This window comes from Teleopsis dalmanni, chromosome 1, assembly GCF_002237135.1.
Source record: "Teleopsis dalmanni isolate 2A chromosome 1, ASM223713v2, whole genome shotgun sequence".
NCBI lineage: Eukaryota > Metazoa > Arthropoda > Insecta > Diptera > Diopsidae > Teleopsis > Teleopsis dalmanni.
In genome coordinates, this window is record NC_051846.1 from 94,983,906 (window position 1) to 95,011,165 (window position 27,260).

The 27,260-nt window shown below is 34.1% G+C and overlaps 1 protein-coding gene across 1 annotated transcript in view; it reads right to left on the reverse strand.

Moving 5' to 3' along the window:
* LOC119673148 (protein ABHD18) overlaps nt 1–27,260 on the reverse strand; it is a 53,890-nt gene that overhangs the window by 16,162 nt on the left and 10,468 nt on the right. The window contains exon 3 of the mRNA XM_038084384.1: nt 2,778–3,000. Coding sequence (XP_037940312.1) covers nt 2,778–3,000 — 223 coding nt within the window. The remainder of the gene's footprint in view (nt 1–2,777; nt 3,001–27,260) is intronic.

The window sequence follows — 27,260 nt, forward strand, 5'->3', positions numbered from 1 at the left end:
GATTTTTAATGATTTTCGATCAACCAGAAAAGAATGCCCCGATCAACTTATCCAACGAACGCTGTTTCAATGAGTTCGAGCATGATCGTCGCTTTTTCCACGATCGTCAAGATCGTTCAAGAAAAGCTGTTCTACCAAAAAACATCGATGCAGTGTGAAAAATTATTGAGATGGATCGACATGTTAAATACCGTTAGATAGAGACGTCTTTGATAATAAGTGCGACCAGCATATTTTGAATTTTATATATGCATTTGGGTGTCGAAAAGATTTGTTCCCGTTGGATTTCCATAATTTGACAATCGTTCAAAAAAAAGGCACGCGTTAATTTGTGTAAGGAAATTTTGAATAAATACAGGTTTATTTATTGTGACAGGTGACGAATCATGGATATACGATTATGAGGCCTAAACAAAACAGCAATCCGATGATTGGGTTTTCCAAAGTAAGCGAAACCTGACAAATGTGGACTATGGACATACCAAAGCCAAACAAATGGTCGGATATTTTTTTAGAAAAAACGCTCATGTCGCGACTTTACCACTTGAACAATGTAGAATGAATAATTCTGAGTGGAACTCAACCATTTGTTTACCGGAAATATTCGGGGAATTTGAAGAGTCCAAACAAAAGAGTTTCTGAGCTTTCAAAACATCGAATTAAGGGGTCATCGGTCTTACAGTCTTGGCATCAAATCAATTTCCTTTGGTCCCAAATATTAAGAAACAATTCGTGGTGATCGGTTTTTTACTTTCGAGCAGACAACTGCCATTAAGAATGATTTAATCCAACACAGAAATATATTGATTACCATGGAGAATATTTCGAAAGATAATAAAACCATTTTCATTGATTAACCACTGCGTTTTTATTGTTAGGTCAAACCATAGGAAATAAAATAAAGTGAAGGATATAATATTTTGAATTATATTTATTGAGGTGTATTATTTATTTGAGGGGAAACTATTATGTACCTCTTTTAAAACTAAATTTTTGAAACAACTTCTTAAACGAATATGCTCAATCAAAATTATTAGTCGTGAATAGTGTTCTAACAATGCAGTGATTTAAATTACATCTTTTAAATTTTGTCCCCTCAGAACGTCAAAATTGATAGTGATCAATAAATATTATTGGTGCTTTTTCGACCAAAATAATTTTAATTTTCCTGTTGATATTTAATATTAATATTAAATAATTAATATTAATGTTTGTTGTAGCTAAACACAAAAAACTAAAATAAAGTTCCAATCATTATATACATTACATAGTGTTTTCGATCATTTTTAGATATTACTTATTTTCTAAGAAAAGAGAAAAGAAAAGAGACTGCGTTTAGCAATCATCGATATTAAAGTACTAATCTAGTTTTTTAATCACAACTAGAGCCACGTTGTTCAGTTGATGTTTGATAGCCGTTCAAAGCAGACAACCTCGTGAATTTTTACGAAAATGGTAAAAAGTGAATTTCGTGTGCTGATTAAGCATTATTTTTTATGTAAAAAATCCATCACTAAAACTAAGGAAAGACTTGATGAATACTACGAGGACTCGGCACCATCAACTTCAATGGTTAAGAGTTCGGTTGTGGTCGTACCAGCACTAGTGACGTCGAACGTTCAGTTCGCCCACAAGAAGTGATCACGCCGGAAATCGTCGATAAATTCCATGAAATTATATTGGATGATAGGTATCTCATCTGAACGGGTACATTATATTTTACGCGAATATTTCGACATGACAAACCCCCCGCGAGATGCGGCACCCGATTGCTCACGCTCGACCATAACCGCAATCAAAAGAGAGTTTAGCGATGTTCAGCGGTATCCAAACAAATTTTTGTGCCGTTTTGTTACTGTGGACGAAACATAGATCCATCACAACACGCCAAAGACCAAGAAACAATCGAAACAGTGGATTGTTAGGGGTGAACGTGGACCAAAGAAAGCCAAACAGAGTCTGTCAGCCAACAAGGTCATGGCCACAGTTTTTTGGGGTGCAAGCGGTGTCATTCACATCGATTACCTCGAGAAAGGTAAAACGATCACCGGCAAATATTATTCAAAGCTTTTGAATAGATTTGACGTTGATTTGAAGCAAAAACGGCTGCATTTGGCGAAAAAGAAAGTGCTGTTCCATCAAGACAATGCACGTGTGGACACTTGTCTAGTCACGATGGCCTAAATCTACGAATGGGGATACGAACTGCTACCCCACCCAGCATATTCTCTAGATTTAGCCCCCTGCGACTATTTTCTGTTTCCAAACCTACAGAAATAGCTGGGCGGTAAGAGATTTGAGTCGAATGAAGAAGTCATTACCGAAACAAACGCGTATTTTGAGAGCTTTGAGAAAACCTATTATTTGGAGAGAATTAGAAAATTATAAAAACGCTGGACTAAATATATCGAGCTAAAAGGTGAAAAATAAAATGTTTATTTGACGAAAATAATTGTTTTATTCAAAAAGTCACTGACTTATCAAACCGCCCTCGTAGTTTTGTACATTATTATAACTAAAATTTATTAAATTATTGTTATAAAACTATTTATTAAATTTATATTACAATTTTTTTGTACAAAGTTGTAATAAAATGCTTTATTTACAGATATTTATCAAACACACGAAACAAAACGTAACAAGAGACGGTGCAGATAAAAAATGTAGGTTAACTTAATCTCGTTCTCTTAATCTCATAACAGAAATGTACTAAAACTGCTTAAAATTCTTAAACGTATATTGTATTCCTTCCGAATTTGTTTAGTTTATTTTTTTACCTTTTTTATTAGATATCACATTTTTCCCAAAAGCATGCGATGTGTCCTGAATATCTTGTTTTAACTCACTTAACGATTGGTTAAAATTTTTGATAAAAGTTTGGCCTGCTGTAAACGCGTCATCAATAACCGTTACCATTTTCGAAAGGCGTTCACAATATTTACCATCCGAAAAGTATTGTGTTTCCAGCATGTCCCAATTTATTGATTGGCTCATTACACCCTTAAATTAAAAAAAAATTTTGCTGTCAGAACAGAAATTAATTACTAAACATTTTTATATCAACATATATATATATATAAAGTTGAAATGTCATATGTGAACGTTTTATGCTTGAGCATTCTGGCCAACCTATTGTCAAAAAAAATACATTCTTTGGAAAGGTAATATCATGCCGAGTGTTTAGAAAAAAAACCACGAACACGTATTTTACACAGACATCTAAAACAAAAAGTGATTTTCACTAGATTTTTGTTGTTTAATCCAATTTAATTATATGTCATTTTTATTTGAATTCTGTTCCATTTTTTTTTTAAATAAAATAAAAGTAAAATTGGAATTTTATTCAATTTATTTCTTTAATACGGTTTAGTGTGCAATACGATCACAAAATCAAATTGCTTTGGCACTTGCTTCTTCTGGAATTACAGCCACTTTATTAAATAACAGACGAGGAGCACACTCTGCACTTAAGTTACCTATAAACATCTGAAATAGCAATAATTTTGCAAGAATCCAAAATAATCGCATGGGATGGTCATACGGATGACAAGAAATCATTAGACGTATTGAATAAAACAATAACGGATTTACGCGGAAATCAATAATTATTTGGTGGTGCTTTGATATTGTTAGCAGGTGATTTTAGACAAACATTGCCTGTTGCTTGTTATTCCATGATCTGCTCCTGCTGACGAAATGCATGTTTGAAAATCGATGCATGTAAAATCGATTTTTGGCAGAAAAAATTTGTTTTTCTTAGTTAGTCACCCGTATTATTGACTGATGATATATATATATATATATATATATATATATATATAATATCTTTTATATATATATATGTATATATATATTCATACGTATATTTATATATCAGTATATACATTATATATAAATATTATACATAAATATAATATATAATTTTTAATTTACAATTATAATAAAATATACAAATGAACTATGTTACGACTATCTACTGCCCTTCGAGGGATTCAACTTTAAGCAAATACAATGATTTTGTGGCAACAGTACAACCAACATGGCAACTCGTAAAAATATCCGATTGTCACTTTTGAAGAAAACAACACACCTGGCAATGCTAAACAAAAAGCACATTGAATTGTTAATTTTCTGTTAGTAAAGTAGTTTTGTGTTTGTTGTTGTATAATCTTGTATTCTAAATAAAATAGTCAATGAAAACGACTAAAGTGGTGACCCCGACGCGCAAAGTGATAAACTTACAGAACTAAATTTTTAAAAGTGTAAAATAACAGTTTCAGAAATGCTAAACAGCATTCATTAAAACTATCAACGGGCTTATCCAACACGCATCATCGTCATCACAAGTATCAGAACAAGAAAATTTGGAACGACTTAAGTGGTGAATCCGTTAAAAAATCAAATAAAAACTCTACCAAGTAGTGCATCTTATGCCAGAATACAAAAACATAACAACATAGCGTTGAACGCGGAACAAAATACAAATACACAAGTAGGCATCATAGAAATAAACCTAAAACACAATGTGAGAATCCTGAACTTTAACAAAACCAAACCAACGGTACGATTTGCACAATTGGAACGAGTTTTCTATCTAAACAATATTCGAGACGATATAGACAAATTCGATTCGGTCGCAGTAAATTTGGATGACGATATCGTGATGGTTGCTGAAGATTTAATTACGAATTCTTCAACAAATAATAAATATGACACGTTTGTTTGGAAAGTTTGCAGAATCAGACCCGAATCCAAGTTTGCATTCGCCTTACACAAGTGAGTTACTACGGGCATGAAGCCGTCGGAAATACTTTCGCACATGAGACGTCTGGCACCGGATCCCAATAGCGAATAAATTATTCGCACACTTTTCCCTCAGCGAAATGCCCAAATCAATTCGTTCGGTATTGGCAAATTGAGAGGTATTGTGAGGCTGTGTTAGGTATCGCCACAGCCTATGCAAGCCGCTGAAACTGTGTGCAGCACGGCACATAATGATTTGTACACAGCTGTTCAACAACTTGCTGACCAAGTTAAAAAGCTGCAGGTTAAACAACTCAGGAAAACAACCACGAGTCGCAACGGTTCTCGATCGCGCTCTCCCAAAACTTTAAGCGATGTCACATAGACTCATGTTTTCGTTTTTTGGTAGACTCGGACTTAGTTGTATCAGTAGTACTACGGCATTTGATGAAATTCAAAACAACACAAGAAGAGCTCCAACTATACGCAGCGAACCAAACTCTCTGTCCAATTTGGACATAATAATGATCAACATAAGATACTACAAATCTTATATTTTCATTTAATTAGATTTATCCTATTTTTGCATTTAACATAATATATTACAAATCATTTATTTTAATAGGATTTACTCCATTATTTTTGTTTTGTTGTCAACGCGAATTTTTATTCTCATAGTGAGAATGACTTAATGTCTTAACCTTGAACGGTGGATTAGGATATCAACATTTATCAAAAACAACAACAACAAATATATATCACACGAGCACACTTTGTTCGTCATATGAGACTACAGATAAGCCATGCATATGGCATGTGCAATATTTTAATATAGAACATTATGAGAAATGAAAATTCGTTTGGCAAGGTCAGTATTATAATTATTTAAATAATAATTATGTTTGTAAAGCAAGCTGGTATATGGACTTAGTTTAAGGTTGAAAGAAAATAAGTGTATAAGCATATACCAGGTTGCTAAGGAAATTATTTGTTATTCGTAAATGCATACAATTTCCATGAGAACTGTAACCGTTCCCACGACTAAGCTGAGCGATATGTAATCGCTACTTTAATGCAGCTTAAGGTATAGGGCATTATCGTGGGAATTGTATGTATCAACACCTTACCAAAATTTGTATAAAATCCTAAATTTTTAGTAATAAAATTCAATTCAATTCTAGAATTCATTGTGGTCTTAATTCGTTTCAAGTGCTTATTAAGATTGAAGCAAATAGGTTTAAGTGCCTAGTTGCTAAAAACAATAAAATCAAAAACAATTACTCTGAAGTTGGTTCAAGTGCAATTGTAAAAAGGAATTTATCATCGCAAATGTCGAAGTTGCTATTATTGGAGCTGATTTCGTAAAACATTTTTTTTTGTTAGTTGATCTAAGAAGCAAACAACTTATAGACATGACGACGAAGCTTAACACACGAGGTGGTCTTTCAGCTTCTCCGCCATCAACAATATCTACAATAGACGAGACAGCGAAGTTCAGCAATCTGCTCAAAGAATTCGTTGATATTATACGACCAGTGTTGAAACAGTCATTTCCCGACGCTCAATAGCATGTGGTGACTCATAAAATTGAGACAAGAGGCAACATTGTATTTGATCGTCCCAGAAGGTTATCTGGACATCAACTTGATGTGGCAAAAGCCGAAATCACTTCATTACTGGACCAAGGTATTTGCCTTTTGTCAAAAAGTCCAGGGGCAAGTCCTCTACACATGGTGGCGAAAAATAATGGTGGCTGGCGTGCTTGTGGCGACTATCGAAAGTTGAACGCAATGACGATACCGGACAGGTATCCTATCGCTCACGTGCATGATTTTGCAGAAAAGTTACACAACAAAACACTGTTTTCAGCACTCGACTTGGTGAAAGCATATTACCAAATCCCAATGGCAGAGGACGACATTCAAAAAACTGCCGTGAGCACACCGTTTGGCCTGATACCAGTACATGCCGTTCGGATTGAAAAACGCGACGCAGACGTTCCAACGTTTAATGGACCAATTTTTTCGTGTATTGCTATATTGATGACATTCTCATAGCTTCAACGTCTATAGAGGAACATGAACGTCATCTCCGAACAGTGTTTACCATTTTGCGCCAACATAGACTCAGGATAAATGTCAACAAACCTCAATTTGGTAAATCGGAAATTCTCTTTCTGAGCTACATGGTCAGCAAGAATGTCATTAAATCACCACAGGACCGCATTGAAGCAATAGTGAATTACAAATAACCTGACACAGTCAGGGAGCTAGCACGTTTTCTAGGTGTTCTGAATTACTACCGGCGTTGCATACCACACTTATCGCAATATCAAGCACAGCTTAGTGATCTGGTACGAAACATTAAAAAGAATGACAAACGAAAAATCTCTTGGACCCCCGAAAATCTCCATGCGTTTAACAACTGCAAACACAGCGTTGCGAATGCTGCGCTAATTGCACATCCATCAGCTGATGCTGCCGTAGAACAATATGACTAGGGCTCTTGGGTACCACTCGGGTTTTTTTCGAGTTTTCGTCATTAAAATGGTTCACAAACCGCTGATATATGCTTTCAAACAGAAACCAGAGAAGGCGTCACCTCGGCAGCTCCGCCATCTCGATTTCATTTCCCAATTTTCAACAACCATTGTACACTTATCTGGGAGTGACAATGCGGTAGCGGATGCCCTGTCTCGTGTTTCAGCTGTATCGCTGCCAACTGCTGTCAATTTATCAACCGTTGTAGAGGAACAATAAAACGATCAAGAATTAAAACGCTGTTGCACGGGGAAACATCTTTGAAGCTGCAAGCAATTGTTTTCAACGACAAAAATTCCTTGTTCTGCGATGTGTCTACAGAAATAATTTGACCATACGTGCCAGTATCTTTGCGTCATGAAGTTTTCGCATCAATTCACGGCATGTCACACCCCAGAGGAAGATCCACCCTGCATCAGATAAAACAAAAATACATCTGGCCCTCCATGCGAACAGATATAATTGATTGGGTGCGAAATTTTTTACCCTGTCAACGAGCAAAAATACACAGACACAATACTTTTCGGCCAATTAAAATCGACATGCCAGACAACCGTTTCGACTATGTACATATCGACATCATTGTGATGCCAATGGATAAAGGGTATCGCTATTGTTCAACAATGATTGATCGTTTTTCAGGGTGACCTGAAGCTATACCTTTAAAAGATATTACTGCAAACACTATAGTATCTGCCTTTTGGTCAAACTGGGTAGCGAGATTTGAAACCATAACAACGGATCGGGGCCTACAATTCGAATCAGCATTTTTCAAAGCCTTGACAAAAATGATAGGAGCAAAACACATCCACACCACGTCATACCACCCACAAGCAAACGGTATGATTGAACGCTGGCACTGTTCCTTAAAAGCAGCACTAATGTGTCACGAAGCAAAATCCTGGATAGAATTACTACCAACAGTCCTGCTAGGTCTACGAACGTGTTTCAAGGAACCTCTACAACTGCTCACACGTCCTGCTTAGGACTGATTCTGTTCATCGCCCGTTGGAGCCACCGTACACTGGGCCTTTTAGGCCGAGAATTACATAAAGCAGCAAGTGAAATAGGTGGTAAGTTCGTTTCGGCAACCAAGCCAACTTATTGGCTAATGGATATTAACAAAACACCAAACCTAATTGACTTTTTTATTATAAACAACTTTTAATGAATCAAGGTTTTGGTCTCAACTGTGGTCACTGTCCGATATATCTAACCATCAGCGAAATAATTATAGTGCAAGAGCAAACCATAATCCTAAACATTAATCATTCTGAATAGAAACTGAAGAATTCTTCTAAAGCAACATTGTAAACAATTTTTAATATCTACGGAAGAATAACTAGAAAAAGAAGTACACAATTTTACCCAAGAAAGCCAACAGCCGACACAGCATAGCACTCCCATCTTAAAAGCAAAAGAAGCCAATAATTTAAAGGAAATAAAGAACTTTTAGCAACAAAAATGAGACTGCGTAGCAGATGACAGCAAACACCATCGCCTAGCGACAAAACTAATTTTAATAAAACTATTCATACATTACCGATAGATAAATGTTATAAAACAAACACTGAATCGTTTTATAACAGAACTAAAGAATCTATAAAAAAAAATTTTGTTTTTTTATTATTTTAACACAATATGTACAATAATATAAATACATGTTTCATTTGACTACGACTAGTTCATACAAAGAACTATCAAGCAGTTTTGTTATACTTGAGAATACGTTTTAAAATTCTCAAGTTGTCAAAGATTTAGTGCTAATAGAGTAGTAATCTAAATTATTATTAGACTACTAATTCGGGAATAGATCTGAAGGCTTTGTTCGTTTAAGTCTCCTCAGCAGGCCAGATGTATTAGACAGATGGTTGACTGTCTCGTTTGGATGTTGTTGTAATCATTTTTGGTGCTTTACCATGAACTTTTGAATTACTGCAGCCACAGATTCGATCTTCAAGTCCCGATGGAGGTCAGTATTCCTAATGAACTACGGAGCGTTGACTAAATTTCTTGTTTTGGAAGTTTTGAATGATTTTAATAGAGGATTTAAGTGCACATCCTCATAACTTGATTCCATACGTCCACACCGGAGCTAAGACTTGCTTGTATATCATTAATTTGTTGTTTAGAGAGACGGGTGATTTTTTCCCAAAAAGCCAATATAAGTTTTTATATTTGGATTCTAGTTCAACTCGTTTTTTCTTTATATGTTTTTTCCATTTCAACTTTGCATCTAAGTTCATGCCAAGGTATTTAGCTGTGTTTGAGTATGGTATTCGAGCACTGCACATAGTTATCGGCAAATAGTCGATTTTTTTGTTTGAGAAATTTACATGGACGGATTTCGCTTGGTTGAGCTCAATTTTCCATTTTTTAGTCCAACTAATAATTTGATCAATGAAATGGGCGTTGCTTCTGTTGATTCGTTTATTGTGTTTCCAGTGTTAAAGATCGCTGTATCATCTGCAAACGTGGCAATGACACTTTCTGGTGGGAAGTCGGCTGTGTATATTAGGTACAGAATTGGGCCAAATATACTTCCCTGCGGTACTCCGGCTTCAATTGGTTCAAGTGTTGAGTACGCACCTTTATATTTCACTCTGAAGAATCGGCAAGCTAAGTAAGACCACATAATTTCGGATATTTGTCTCGAAAACCACTGTTCAATCTTATGCACAAGTCCTTTGTGCAAAACATTATCAAAGGCTTTCCATACGTCTAGGAACACTGCAGTGCAAATTTTTTGTTCTTAAAGTGCTCTTTCGGACTTGTCGCATATTTTGTGTATTTGTTTAACAGTAGAATATTTTTTTCCGAACCCAAACTAATGACTCGGAACTATTTGATTTTCTGTTAGGACAATCTCTATTCTATTAAGGACAATCCGTTCAAAGATTTTTGATAAAATGGGTATTGAAGAAATTGGATGATACGACGAAACTTCATTAACAGGTTTTCTTTGTTTGTGTACCATAAATATTTCCGCTACTTTCCAATAAATTGGGAAGTGTCTTAAGCGCAGAGCTGCATTAATTATTTTGCATAGTTTGATTATTCCTTTGTTAGGAAATTGGTTTAAGATCTCAGCGATTATTTGATCCCAACCTTTTTTAGCCTTTTTTAGTTTCATATTTCTTATTTCATTTTTTATTTCCCTTGGCGAAGTTGGTTGTATTGCTTCGTTTAATGCATTTAAGATAGACGTAGGAAGATTATTTCCATCATCATTTAGTAAGAATGTTGCCCTAAGAAATTTTGCGAATAAATTTGCTTTTTCTTTATCACTTTTGGCCCATGTTGTACCATCTGGTTTAATAGGAGGATTATGTTTTATTGGTTGTTTTACTGCTATCACGGTTTTCCACAGCGAGTAATCTGTGCGTTTCTCATAGGAAAGGCTTCTAAGAATCTGTTGTATCTTATCGTTTTCAACATTATTGATAAGTTTTCGTAGTTGTGAAGTTTTCCTATTTAATTCCGTTTTATCAGTTGGTGATCGTGTTTGTTGCCATTTTTTGCGCAATTTCCTTTTTTCCCATATTAGTTTACCAATTTCTTTTAGAAGGGTTGGTCTAATCTGGTGTTTAGAGAACTGAAGAGTACTCATCCATGCTATTTTCTGAATCTGCTGTGTAACTAGAAGAACTTCGTTATCCAGATTAAGATTAAGAGTGTTTTCAAGGTGCAGCCTAAAGTACTTCCAGTCAGTAGATCTATTTATTAGGTAAGGCTTCGGTTCATTTATGACTACACTTTTATTAATAGAGAGGTGCACAGGTGAATGATCAGAAGAGAAATCGTATCCATTTTCTATTTGTAAGATTTCTTTCGGTATCTTTTTAGTTATGAAAAAGTCAATCAGATTCGGTATTTTCGCTGGGTCAGTCGGCCAATATCTTGGGCTCCCAGTTGATAAGACATCACATCCTGTGGCTTGTATGGCTTTTAATAGTTCTCGGCCCTTAGTTGTAGTTAATCGCGAACCCCAATGGACATATTTAGCGTTGAACTCTCCGCCCATAATGAATTTATTTTTAAATTTAGAAAGGAAGTTTATATATTGATCTGTACTAATAGAATGTCTTGGAGGACTGTATACCGAAAAAATTAATAATTTTTGATTTTGTACTTTTATTGTAATAGTTGTGACTTGAAACTCGCTACAGCTGATCTTTTCCTCTTCATAGTGATTGATGGTTTCCTTTATTATAAGAGCACTTCTCAATCGTGCATTGTTATTCGGGTGAGTAGTGTGGTAAGTTTCATAACCTCTAAATTTAATATGTGATTCTTTCATAAAGTGAGTTTCTGCTATTAGACATATATCGATGGACTTTTTGTAAAGAATAGCCTGTAGTTCGTTTAATTGATGTAGCAGCCCATTTGCGTTCCAGAGCATAACTTTTATTAAAGACTGCATTACATACGGTGTTTGGGAAGGATCTGTTTTAGTTTACTTATCCGTTCATGTAAAACTTTATTAAATTTTTCCTGGTTTTGTAGCACTTGAAGTACCAACTGCAAGGTTGAAGAAATCTCTCCAAGGTTTTTTGAGTGTTATCATTTGATTTTAGAAAAGTGACTACTATTTAAAAAAAGTGACTACTTTTTTTAAAACGGCGAAGTTGAAACATTCCACCAATAAATAACGCAAATAATAAACCAATACAACTGCTCGCTAGATGTCCACTTTTACCATAATGATGACATTTACTAGTTTTATATTGGCATTATCGCACAGATAATTTTGCGTTTAATGTGTTTTTTTTTGGACATAATTTACATGTGTTTCAGTCTAGATTTGTTCGTCAACTGTATTTTCATTTTTTCTGGAACGCTTTCAAAAGCTCTAGTTTTTCATTTTCATTGCATAATTTATTGAAATATTGTCAGTTACACAGGTAGCCATTAAGTAGTGATCAAATTCGCTTCAAGATGCACCCCAAATTTTTTTATTATTACGAGTTAATCAGATATAGGCTTATGCCAATTTTTTTTGGGTCATGAAACATCTTTCGTTCTTGACAAATTTTCAAAGGCGGTGTGTAAAAAGTGTCATACATCTCACAAAGTGCTTTATTGATTTTGCTGACTGGAGAATGTGGACTGCAGAAACTGTATAATGCTGCATATGAAGCAGACTTAATTGATTTTAGCAAACTAGCTTTTATCTACTTGACAATTGATTTTACAAAAAAAATTTTTTTTTTTAATCCATTTATTTTCTTCAAATCTGTCAGGTATAAATGACAATAAGTAATATATATTAATATGAATCGTAATAATAGTTATTACGATCTAAAAAAAGAAAAGCACGTATGACTATGTTGTATCCACATATAATTAAAATAGAAGTGTGTAACCTACATATACATATTTGAAACGTCTCTCGATGTTTTTCTCTTTAGCCTTGTAAAAGTGTTAGAGGGGGCCATCAGATGTGTAATTGATTTTGATTTTACAAAAATAAATTTAATATTTATCTTTTCAGAGTAACCAAAAATTCTGGGACATATTTCCTGTTCCCGAAACTCAAATTGCCCCTTCGTGGTAAGCGTTTTGAGTCGATTGAATCGGTAGAAGAGAATTCGCTGAAAGAACTAAAAACCATACCTTCGCGGGCCTACGAAAAGTGTATGGAAGATTAGGTTAAGCGTTGGCATATGTGTATCGCTTCAGAAGGAGCATATTTTGAGGGAGATAAAATAAATTTGGAATAAGATTTAAATTTGTGTGTTTTATTTACAAAATCAGAGTACTTTAAATCAAATAAGATGTCGCAACTCTCTAAACTTTTTACAGCTTTTTCCGAAGCGAACCATCAGGAGGTAAGGAACAACAATTTTCCTTAATTAACAGCAGCAATCTACACTTTCTGTATTATATGGTATACAGTAGCTCACCGCTTATTTGATGCAGGCAACAATTTTTTAAATAGTGTTATATATTTCAAAATATTTTGCAAAATTAAAAAACAAAGTATACAGAGTTATTATTTGTAGTCTTCTAATTCATTTCCAAAAACAAAAACCCGAAAATCCAACAAAAACCAAAAACAAATGAAAAATTCATGTCACGGCTTAAATAATGCAGTTAAAGTACCGTTAATATCGTTGTCATTTCAGGCGAAAATAATAATATTCTTATTCTGCAATCATGTGTAATCATATTTTTGAGGGAAAATACTAAAAAAATTAAAGTGTATGCATTTTATTAACCATGGGATGGGGTACATCAACTGTAAAGCGAGATTTGGCATTGGAGGACTTAAAAAAGAGAATTTCGCAAAGTAATATAGCGGAAATGGTAAATCTAAGCTCTTCAACAGTTTAACACATAATTGAGCACTTTTTAAATAAAAATCGTATAGAAAATATGAGTCGAAAAGCTCCCCATCAAATTTTTAAAGTGAAAGAATCGAGATGGTCAGTAAATAAAGTTCGAAAAATACAACAGCAAGCGCTTCAAAGTTGGAAGACGTAGACAAAAAAGACTTAGGAAAGATGTGTCATTCTGAAACAGTCCACAGAATATTGGGATAATCTACAAACGGTCTATTGTTTAAGCTTAAAAAGATGCTCCCAACTAATTATCACATTTTCTTAAAATCCTACATCGAATCACGATATTTCTTTATAAAACAGGGGGAAGAAATTTCAACTTTGCAGCCAATTCAGGCTGGAGTGTCACAAGGCAGTGTCTTGGGACCTGTGTTATACTTACTCTTTACTACCGACTTGCCTACCACCATTGGTACTGACATTGGAACTTTTGCTGATGATACTGTGATAATTGCTACAGACGAAAATCACCAGTTAGCATCAAATAAACTTCAGCGAGCGCTAGACGACATTTCCTAGTGGCTTAAAGCCTGGAGAATAAAAGCAAATGAGTCTAAGTCTTCACGAATAACCTTTACAATGAGAAGGAAAAATTGCTCACTTGTACGCCTTAACGATGCGTTAATCCCTCAATCTACCCAAGCGAAATATTTAGGATTACACTTTGACACGAAACTAACTTGGAAGCACCATATTTTTACAAAAAGAAAAACACTTGGCATCAGACTGCGGGAGCTCTACTGGATACTGAACAAAAGCTCAAAGCTCTCAATTGAAAATAAACTTCTTATCTACAAAGCTATACTTAAATCAATCTGGACTTATGGCATTGAGCTCTGGGAAACTGCTGCATCTTCAAATATAGCGATTACCTAATATTTTCAATCAAAAACTCTTAGAATAATCGTAAATGCTCTTAGATATATGACAAATGAATGTATACATCGCGATCTCAACATCCCAGTAGTTAAGGATGTTATAAGCAGCCAAGCCAGAAATCACAAAAAACGTATGTTATATCATCTCAACCATTTTATTAGTAAAATTGTAGCAGAAGGAAGAACGTTCACACGCCTTCGCAAACAAATGCCACTGGAACTTTAATCTGTGACCAACTTCAACAGACGGATGTGCTACTGACCACAGTCCATTCAAGCCCAAAAAAATTTTAAGTATGTAATCACTGACTCCTAAATGTTGTTTGTACACAGCGATGCATTGGTGCGTGAAATGAAGGAAATTATGAAACTAATGCGGGAAGTAATGAATCAAATAACTACCATGACAAATCTTCTAGCAAGTCTTGTTTCTAAACAAACTATATGCCCATAAAGCTTGTCGTATAGAATGCCAATGGGTTGTCAAAACATTCCTCTGAACTGAGATTATTTCTATCAAAAAATAACGTAGATGTATTATTAGTTTCAGAAATTCATTTCACAAAAAAAAGTTTTTTTAAAATTCCATCCTATCGTTTCTATCAGTCTCCGCATCCGGACGGAAAAGCTCAAGGAATATTAATAAAAAGAACACTTAAACATTATGAATGTACTCACTACAGCACTGATGAAATTCAAGCCACAAATGTTATGATCGAGGACTCAGTCGGACCAATTCTTATATCTGCCATATATAGCCTACTGGTTTGTGATTGGCTGACGCTAGCAGCGCAGTTTGATTTACGTCGGCAGCTATCGGCCGTAGGCCATGATGTAGCTAAGCCATGACTAGTAAATCAAACGCGCTGCTAGCGTCAGCCAATCACAAACCAGTCGTCGTCGTCGTCAAATATGTTATTATCTTTACCAACGCAAATTCAAATCTTAAGTGTTGATTTTTAGATTTCAAGTATTAAATTAATATTAATTATTTATTTACAATAATAATGTAAAGAAAAATTTACGTAAAATTTTAGTATAAAAATTGTAAAAATTTTATAGAATTGTTAAATGTCATTTAATTGTGAAGACGATAGTAATTCTACAACATCAAGTGATTGCAGTTATACATATTCACCGGAACATGTCGAAAAAAACATTGTTAAGAGAACGATTGATTTTGGACGATGCAACTCCGAATCATACAGGAAGCGAAAACGTGGAAGAGATCACTTGTGGACAACCTTTTCTGAGGGAGACACAAGTTCTTCCGAACACACAAGAAGTGAAAACAACTATAATGAAGAAGACGAAGAAGAGGAAATGGGAAGAAAAAGAAGAAAAATCCTTGAAGAAAATAAAAGTGAATGCGGAAGAGGCGATCAAGAAAGCTCAAGTCTTATCAACGAATTGCAGTCATATCTCGATTCTCTCAATGATTTTGGCGATGTGGACACCGGATTACCTACTTCATTGTGTGACAACATTGGAAATGATGATCCCTTTGGCACTAAAGGCGAAACAATACGAAGCGAAAAGAATTATTTATACATTGATGGGTTACATTCAATCAATTCAGAAAATAATGATGGGCCAAAAGAAAGAATTAGGAAAGTGCTCTTTAACGTATTTAGTACAAAGTCTCTTAGGTCTCAAATCGTCCCTACCAACATAATGTGAAGGGAGAAATCTACATAAAATTTTTTAAAACATTACGGAATCAATTTATAACTGGCGATGGCTTCAATGCGAAAAATATATTCTGGGGATCCCGAATAACCACAACGAAGGGACGTGAATTATAGAAAGCAGTGAGACTCTTGAAACTTAAAGCTTTTTCCACTGAACAGCCCACATAATGGCCATCAGATACAGCAAAAATTTCTGATCTAATTGATTTCTGTGCTACCAAAGGCTTTCTTTATGAACATGTGCAGTGTAAGACCAGCTTAGAGTTATCATCGAACCATTCACCAGTGATTATCATAATAGATAAAGACCTTAGAAACAAGATCCAAAAATGTCAATTACACATTAAGCAAATCAATTGGACAATATTTGAAACAATGTTGTCATCGTCTCTAAACGTCAAAATGCTAAAAAGCGAAGGAGAAATAATAGAAGCGACTGAATACCTAACCAGATCTATTCAGGAAGCAGCATGGGAAGCTACTCCTCCTCCAAAAGTCTATAGGAAGAATCTAGTAATGTATACTGGGGAGATCACAAAAAAACTAAAGGATAAACGGAATGCTAGAAAAATATAATATATATCGTACCAGATTTCCTGAAGACAAGAGGAAACTTAACAAAATTACTAAAGATCTAAAGACTATGCTGAAACGACAGACGGAACAAAATACGCAGCAGTTCTTACATAGCCTCGACACGTCTCACTTATCTCACTATTCTCTATGGAAAGCAAATAAAAAAGTAAATAATACAATAGATTATCGACTCCCACTTAAAAAAACAGATAATACTTGAGCGTATTAAACCGACAGAAAAAGCTCAACTTTTCACAAGCCATCTAAAAAATGTTTTTACTCCACATGATATGACTGGCGATCCAGCAATAGATGACAATGTTTCCAAATTTTTTGAAGAAACTTACCAAATGGATTTACCAAATAGGAAATTTAAAAAACGAGAAATAATTTCTACAATTAAATCTCTTAAAAATCTAAAGGCACCTGGTTATGACCTCATAACTGCTGAAATCTTTAAAAAACTTTTAGATGTTGCTTAAATATTTATTACCCATCTTTTAAATACATCCTCATTAAAAAGTTGCATCCCATCTCAATGGAAAGTTGCTGAAATAAAGATGATACTAAAACCAGGGAAACCAGTTGAGGATGTAAAATCCTATCGTCCAGTAAGCCTCCTTCTCATTCTTTCAAAAGTTCTTGAGATACTATTTTTAAAACGTGTTATGCCGATAATTAAGTCGAAACGAATAATTCCGAATCACCAGTTTGGATTCAGAAAAAAACACTCAACCATTAAGCAAATTCATAGAATTCTTGAGAAAATACAGACCACTTTCGAGCGAAAAGAATACTGCTCATCAGCGTTTTTGGACATATCTCAAGCGTTTGATCGAATATGGCACCAAGGACTTCTTTTCAAATGTAAAAAGCTTCTGCCACTTAACTATTATATAATATGTTCATAAAATCGTATATATTAAAAAGATTCTTCTATGTCAACAATGAGAATGAAATGTCTTCTCTACATGATATTAGAGCTGGAAACCACAAGACAGTGTACTCGGTCCAACCCTTTATCTGCTTTGCACATACGATTTACCGAACACGGTAGGAATTGTAACCGATACATTTGCAGATGACACAGCTATCGTGGCAAGTGCAAACGATCTCTCTGTAGCCTCTTTTAGACTACAAGTTGGTCTTGATCGTATATCAAAATGGTTGCAGCATTGACGCATGAAAGCAAATGAAACAAAATCTACACATGTTACATTCACAATGAAAAAGACACCTGCCCGGAAATTAAACTTAATAATGTAATAATTTTGCAATCACACGTCTGATGTGGATAGACGTCTGACGTGGAAAACACACATTTTTAACAAAAGAAAATCCCTTGAGATTCAATACAGAAAAATGTTTTGGCTACTGGATAAAGAATCTTCAATATCTCTAAAAAATAAACTTATTTTATATAAAAGTGTGCTAAAACCAGTATGGACCTATGGCATTCACGTATGGGGAACAGCCTCAACATCCAACATAGAAATTCTTTAAAGATTTCAGTCTAAAACTTTACGAGAAATGGTAAATGCTCCATGGTATGTAACTAACGTCCAAATCTATCGGGACCTTAGGATAATCCCGGTAAGAGATGAAGTAAAAAAGGTAGCTAGAAAATACCATGAACGAATACAAATTCATCCCAACATTCTTTCTTCGAATTTAATGTCCCCCTCAAAAATGTTTACAAGACTGAAAAGGAAAACGCCGCTTCAGATATTATAAAAAAAATCTTATTTTAAAAAGAAAAGAGTAGCAGGGAGAACTACCGTAATTGTAAATTATCATGACTTAAATAGTGTTTATTAAAAAATTGTAAAATGTCACCATGTTATATGACAAAACATGTTATGACAAAACTCAAATCAAACAAGTCGGCAGAGACGTGAAAGCAGTAACGCATGCGGATTTTTTTTTTTTATTGCTACAACTTTTTATATTATAAACAACGAGTACCTTGAATCTGATCAATACTATACATACATAAATAATTAATTTCACAAAATAATTTTCTACACAAATTACTTTATGTTCTAATTCAATACCGTGTCAGCGACATTTCGCCGTTTTAGTCGTCTTGGTTGTCCATACGAGGTTATGATGTTAACAGCTTCTGTGTTAACATGTTGCTGCAACCTCAATTTGTGACTTGTTGCTTTCTTTCTTATTTCTTTAGCGACTGTGGACAATTTTAGATCGCGGTGTATATCGCTGTTCCTAATGTACCATAGCGCTTTTAAAATGTTCCGTAGAACCTTGTTCTGGAAACGTTGCATTATTTCGACGTTATTTTGGCTAGCGCTCTCCCGTAGTTCAGCGCCATACGACCATACAGGTTTTAAAATTTGATTGTATAGCAGAATCTTGTTTCGCATAGATAGTGTGGATTTGCTGCCAATCAGCCGTTCCATTTTTCGCAACTTTATATCAAGCTCATCTCGTTTCTTTTTTATGTGTTCCTTCCATCGAAGTTTTGCGTCCAACGTTATGCCAAGATATTTTGCAGTGTTGGCATATGGTACCTGAGTACCTTGAATCGAAATAGGAAAGTACTGTATTTTTTAATTTGTAAAATCCACAGAACCGATTTAGCAGAATTCAATTTGATACGCCATCTTTTTGTCAAATTGTCTAACAAATCTGTAGCTGTTTGTAATTTGTCTATTGATTCTTCATCTGCAAATGTTGCAATTTTACTTTCAGGTGTTTAACAAATCCATTGTGTAAAGCAGGTATAGTAATGGACCGAGTACACTCCCCTGAGGTACACCAGCTTTTATAGCAGATAGATTTAAATAACAGTTTTCGTGTTTTACATAAAGAAATCTCGAGGTAATGTAAGACTTCAAAATCGCAAAATATGATGACGGCAAATATGTTTCTAGTTTATTCAGAAGACCTTTGTGCCAGACTTTGTCGAAAGCCTGTGCGGCATCGAAGAATACAACACACATTTTTACCTTCAATAGCCCTTTCAATTTTATTGACAATGCGGTGTACTTGATCTATAGTCGAATGCTTGCCACGAAAGCCAAATTGATGGTTTGGTATTACCTTTTAGGATTCTATTATAGGCATAAGTCTGTTGTAGAATAGCTTTTTAATAAACTTCGAAATGGTTGGTAAAATTGAAATGTGTCTATATGACGATATGCATTCTAGCGACTTGCCTGCTTTTGGAATCATTTTTAACTCTGCGATCTTCCATGTGCTAGGAACATATTTTAGATTTATTGTTGCATTAACAATTTGCGAACAGCTTTATCTGGTAACTGCGTTAAAATTTCGGATGTTATAAAGTCAAACCCAGGCGCCTTTTTATTTTTCAAGTCTTTTATTGCTGATTTTAGTTCCCGTTTTGTTATTCGATCGATTTGCTGGTCTCTACTCTCTGTGACAATCAGTAATTCGTTACACTGTACATCATTAGGCTAAAATATATTTGTCAGGTTATTTGCGAAAGCTTCGGTTTTTTCCATTGCTTCTAGCCCACTTTCCATTGCTGTTTTGAGCGTTGAAGTGTAAGTAATGGGATTCTTTAAGTATTTTCGATTTCCATAATGAGTATTCTGTTTTTTGTCAACTCCAAGTGATGCAATATAATTTTTAACTGACTAATTTTTGATAAGACGAATCTCAGTTTTTAAACGTTAGGTGCTTATTTGAGCCAGCTTTTATCTAGAAAAGATCTTTTTCTTAGGTTCTTCTTTTGTTTTATTAGACTCATAATTTCCCTTGGATGGTTCTCCCCCACAGTTTTTCTTTTATATTCAGGCGTTCTGTTCCAAGCTGCTCTTTGAATTTGCTTAATGAACTGATCGTAGTCTCTTTCAAGTTCATCACAAGTGCTCAGTGGAGTTGAGAGGTTTACACTGTCTTCAAGCAATGCCTTAAAAAAGGTCCAATCTGTAGATTTATTAGTTAGGTATGGACCGGGATTTTTCTTTATGATCATATCACTTAAAGTTAAATATATTGGCGAATGGTCGGAGTGCAGATCGAAGCCTTGTTTGATTTCCATGTAGTTTGATGATATTTAGTGAGAGAAATCTATAAGATCAGGCAATTTATTTGGATTGGTCGGCCAGTAAGTTGGTTTTCCTGCTGAAATGCAGGAAATGCTGAAATGCAGCCTTATACAGTTCTTTTCCCTTTGTTGTTGTGATGCGTGAGCCCTAATGACTGTGTTTCACATTGAAATCTCCACCTACAATAAATTTAAATTTGTGTCTTCCTATTAGCTGTTTATAATGGTATGCCTTGGGGGACTGTAAATAGCAGTTATTGTAAAGGCTGATTATTTGCTTTTACTGTGACAGTTGTTGTTTGAAACATTTGTTTTCTTCATAATGATCTATGCTCTTCCGAATAATTACAGCACTTCCTCCTCTCGCACAGTTATCTGGATGTATAGTGTGATATATTAAATAATTATTGAATACTATAAAAAAGTGTGTAGTAAAATGTGTTTCGGACACAAGACAAACATAGATTTGTTCTAACATATGTTAAGTAATATTTCTAGTTTTTCATGGTGTTTTAACACACCGTTCGCGGTCCATGTCATAATGTCAATTTTCAATTTTTTTATTTTTGAATGTTCGTTAAATTTTTGTTCTAGCTTAGTTAGTCGGACTTGTATTGCGTTGACTACTACCTCCTACTTTTAAAGTTTATGCAGGATCTGTGTGAGTGCATTTTCAGTTTGTTTATTCGCACTAGAAATGGCTATTGCATCCATATTGCTCGCATAGCTGACTTTACCATTACTTTTAACTGCTTATGCATAAGATATGTTTTGCTTTTTGTTTGTGGTATGTGTGAAGTGTTTTTGGTTTGTAATCAGTTCTTTATTTTGTTCCTGGTAATTTATTCATTTATTTCTAATTTTTCTCCAACTCAATAGCTGCTAAAGTACTGCATGCACACATTTGATTTCAGTTTCAAAGCATTCTATTGTGTTGAGAATGGTAGCATACTCTCACTCTCAACGAACGAACACGATAGAATGCGTATAAAAACAAAATGGAATGGAATGAATATTAGTTTAGTTTTTTTGGAGTACTTTAACTCTCAACATTCTAAAAGTAGTTAAAGTATTTGAGAGTACTCTAAGCATTTGATTTTCAGTTGATGCAAAAATTATGTATTTTAAAATAGTAACACACAAATTTATTTATTTAACCTTTATGTGCTCGGGATATTTTTCTTACGTTGACGGTCGGAAGTCTACATTTGTAGCCAGCAAATATGTTATATCGAAATCTATGCCAACATATAAAAAAAAATACTTTTAGACAGATTATTTCACTTTTGCACACAGTTGTACATATTTATTAAGAAATTTATTATTAAAATTTTTGGTGAAAAAGTTTAAGTAGCTTTTGAGAACCAACATTTTTTGCACCAACTGCAAATCTTTTGCGTTGTTTTTCTCTTTATAATGTTACTTGCTTCCACATTAGTTGCTTGATTTGCATTTGAGTTCTTCCCAGTATAAAACTCACTGTTGAGAAGATAAAACGACTTCGCATCACGAGCGAACCAAACTTTTAGGTGAGATTTACTATGGTAAATCTGGTCTATCACCATATGTAAATAGTTGCTTATCTACTGTTACTTCTTCGGAAGATTGATAGTATATGTGGAGATTGCTATTCATCTGAGCCCATAATTCAAAGATGAGAGCAGCCTAGTCAATAACAAGTCGAGCAGCTCTAGTACGCTGACTGTCAAACCGAATAAAACGTAAAATTTCTTACAAATGGGTTTCTACATTGTTGCATGGTAATAACAAACTGCTTCCTTACTCCACAACACATCCTCGTCATTCAATTAGCAATAGAAGCTCAACTAAAAATTTTAATTCCATGTCGGTTACAGTCTTGCACATTCTCTCCCTTGCGTTTCATTCCACATTTGAAAAGTTTTCCCGACTTTTTCATTTGTTCGTCTCAAAATTTATTCAAGCATCGAATACGGTGTACTAAATTAGACCTTTAGTCGCTCGAATTCGAGCAACAGTACTGTCATGAAACACATTTTTGCCAATCACATACTTGATTAGGTATAGTTTTGAACCAGACAGTATTATCTCTTGCCACAAGACGCTGCACAATCAAGAATGTCTCTTTGACATTCATCACATAATCAAAACTTATTTCGAATAATACACCTTATTCTAGCTCATATGTCTGAATCACCTTCTTCATCAATTATCATTTCATTCTTGGCGTCAGATTATTCAAAATGGAAACCAATCGCAATACTTACAGCACCAACAGAAACATTGCTTGAGCTGGAAGTTGTATGACGGTCAAGTGATACATGATTATCAAACCATTCATCTCCAAAAACTAGTACTCCTCTTGCTCCTCATCAATCTCGCTCAGTAATTTGTCAATATGTTGCCGCCATTTTTCTTTCATAAGCCACTTCCAAAAAAATGAAAACCTGCAAACTCACTTACTGTTTAACTACTCGTTGTGACTCGTTGTGTATTTTACTGCTCTTTGTTTCAAATTAAACTATTTCATTACTAAATAAGCGCAGCGGATCGAAAGCATTAGATTGTAATCAGATTGAGCATAAGCAGAAAATTGATTACTGCAGTATGAACTTCCTATTCCTACTACTCCTCTTACTTTTGCGATCTAAACCATAAAATCATGCATATAAGCACATATATGCATTGTAAGCATGTAGAAATAAACAGAGAATAGAATAAATTACAAAGAAACATATTTCTGCACGTTAGAACTAAAAAATATTGAGTTGCGTAAGTAGGTAATATGACTTTTCATACAAATTATATGGTGACTACAAATGTAGTCTACCGGCTAGGAGGTGATCGTTTTGAAAAGTTTGGTCTAGGGCTGTAAAAAATTATTTTCTTCTTTTAGGAAACTACTAAGAATCTCGCACCCAGTCGTTGTGGAAAATTCATTTTTATAAAACTTTTTCGTACAAAATGCTATAAATGTAGACTACCGAGCACGTAAAGATTAAGTTGTTTTATTAATTAAATATTATTTAAAATGTTGACAATACTAATATATTTATGAAATATAAAAAAAATTTAGAAGAAAAATTTATTTAAAAAAAATATAATGGGTTTTTTTATAGTTTTAATATCAAAAATTTGAAAAAAAATAATGCTCTATATTAATTTTAGTTTGCTTTTTAAAGTTAATATATAAAATATTACAAATTACAAATATAATTTAATATACAAATTAAATGTTTAGCATCGCCTGACTTAATTCCTCTTTTTCAAGATTGTTGTGTTATTGATCTTTACTTGAATTCCATATTTATATAAAAATCTATACAATATATATAGAAACTGAGTACATATTCAAGGAGATATTTTTATATTAGCTATAAACTGAGTCAATTTCTAAACATTCTAAAAATCTCTCTTGACTCAAATAGACACAAATAAATATTTTTACCATATCATACATAGAAATATTTTCTAGCGAAAGGTAAATATGTGAGGCGAATTATTTTATTACATCATATAAAACTAAGATCAAAGAAGAAAATTCTGCGCAAACCGTTTTTATTAGTTAACCCTTTGCATTAAATCTACCTGATTAAGCAACTTGTGCATTGTTGTGTGCCACTAATAAAAAATTAAATCTAATATACATACTTTGTCGTTTGAATTATTGCAAATCTCTATGCACAGTTCGTAGAATGGCTTTCACCACAGTTGTAACACTGGCTGTTCGTTAGCATCTTTTATGCAATTAATAGTAAGGTGATTGCCTGTGCATTAAATACATTTCGGTATCTTATTACAATAATTCTTAGTGTGGCCAAACCCCTGGCAGCTTTTACACTGTGGTATAAGTTTGGGAGACTTGACAACTTCGATTTTGACTATTGAGTGTAGAATATGTCTTATTCCGAATGTCTTCGTTATGTTCAAACGTTAGAAGAAATATGTCTAATCGTTCTTTTGCTTTTTGTTTAAGTTTGTTTTTAGTTCTCAAACCTTGGAAGCCCTGTTACTGTAAATCTCTGACAATAGTTTCTTTTTCACATTAATAATGCAAATTTTTTGCAATGACTCTGATGGGTCGTATCTGCTTATTTTCGTACGAAAACCAGTTGGAGTTTGAATTGGAGAGACTTTTAATGACAGCTCTGTAATCATCACCATCAAAAACATTGATTTTTTGAGTACCATTTCCAAGTAATCGTATTGTAAATTTGTTTTTGGCATTTTTTTCAATAGTACTTTACAGTTCTTGATATTGATTAACATTTCAAATCACTATTGGAGACGGGCGTAGCTCACTTCTTTTATTGGTTTCAGTTTTTTCAATATTTTTGGCTTGAATGATTACCTCAGGTGAGGGTTCTGCTCCACGTTTTTTATTGGGTGTAGATTTCTTTATTATGTAATCCGTCTGTTTTGCTAGCTCGTCTTCATCTGTTACATATTATTGGGATTTCTCAATCGAACAACTAGTTGGTAACGAATTTGAATCTTTTACTATTTTCAAATTGGCATTTTCCGCTTTAAGACGTTCATTTTCTTTTTTAAGTTGTTGGCATAATACTTGCAGATCAATTACCTTTTGTTGAAGATCTTTTATTTCTGACTCGCTTATCTTATTAGTTGGAGTAGAATCACCAAGTTTTGAACTTTCGCAAGTTGAGTTCGATCTCTGCATGCGAATGATGTGGTTATTCTAGTGTCATGTTTGTTTCCTAATATATGAAGTGATATTATGCAAAGGGTCTTGCTTAGGATAAGTACTTGGGCCACAGGATGTGGAGTAGGTGTTAACCCAGGAAAAACCAAAATGATGCTATTTACCACTAAAATCAAAATACTGGCTTTCAAGTTACCTTCATTAAACGGGCAACAGTTGAATCTATCGGAAATGCCAAATACAGTTGAAGTTCACAAATTAGAACTCTCTGAAATTCGAATCTTCCAGAAATTAGAATTGAAGTTTGTCTAAAATTAGAATTAAAAATTCTAATTTCTGTGCGTGTTTTTGTTTTGTATGGTTTTATCTATGTTATTTCTGTTCTTTTAGAAGAAATAGATCTGAACAATAGCAAATGTTCTATACAAATAAAACATATTAAAAGATAGAATGAAGATGTGCTTGACAAAGGATCTACATATAAACCCAGTAGTGTTGTTGAGTATTCAGATAGAAGATAATGCGATATTTTTGAATTCTTAACAGTTGTTTTAAACTCGACAACCATTGAGAATGATAATAATTTAACGAAATGATGCAACAATAGTGAATCATTTTCCACTAAGCACATAAACAATTTGCTGGTTCTCCACAACGATATAGTTACCTCAGATTTAAAAAAACCAAAAAAGCAAACAACATTAACTCACAGTAAGATTAGCTTTAACTTGCCGATTGTGCCGTCTGCGTCTCTATTAACTTTGAACTTAATTTCTTAGCTTTGAACATTATCGCAATTATTTTTTTTTTTTTTGTAATACACTCCATTTTTATATAAAAAAATATAATATGTGCATGTGATGTAATTGGAGTAAATCTTTATGTTTTGTTGCATTTAGTTAAAAAATACAAGTTATATGTATTCCCCCGGGATTGTTTAGTTTCGTTTTCATATGTTTATTAAATAAAATAAAGCGAAAAAATAAATATATTGTATTTTTTTAATGAGTTTTCTACATTTTTTTATTTATATTCGAATAAAAATTTGTCCAGAAATTAGAATTTTTCAGAAATTAGAATTACCTTCAAAACAAAGTGGTTCTAATTTGCGAACGTCGACTGTATATAGAAATTTTGTTGGATAGTAAGCTAAACTAGAAGCACAATGTTGATCTTCGTTGATCAACAAGGCTCATGTAACTTTCCACTCTTGCAAAAGGATGTTTGGCAAAAAAAAGGGGATTCGCCCCGACATTACACACTGGATGTACACGGCCATTGTACGTCGCAATTCTTATGTATGGCGCTGTCGTTTGATGGTCAGCTCTGAATAAGAGCTATAATATTGATAAACTTAACAGACTTAACAGAAGCTTTTAGGACGATCCCTGCGAACGCCCTAAATGTGATGCTACACCTACCTGCTATCTATTGATCTTCACATAAAACAGCGCTATCGATCTTTATTGTAACAGGCTGTTAGACTGAAAGCAACAAGCATCTTATCGGAACGAACATATGGACATAGTCGGATTCTAGATACAGTTCCAAACTGTCTGTATAGGAAGACATTGGATTATCTGAATTCGTGCCTAGGCTTTAAAAGAAATTTTCAGACAATATTCGCTTCAAGAAATGAATGTAAAAGAAAAAATTTGGAAGCAAATTACGATATCTCAATCTATTTGGATGGCTCGAAAATGAACAGCGGGGCAGAAGCAAGAATCCGCGCGCCATCTAAAAACATAAACAATTCTCAAATCTAATGAGGTCACGGTTTTTCAGGCTGAAATTCTAGCAATTAGAGAAA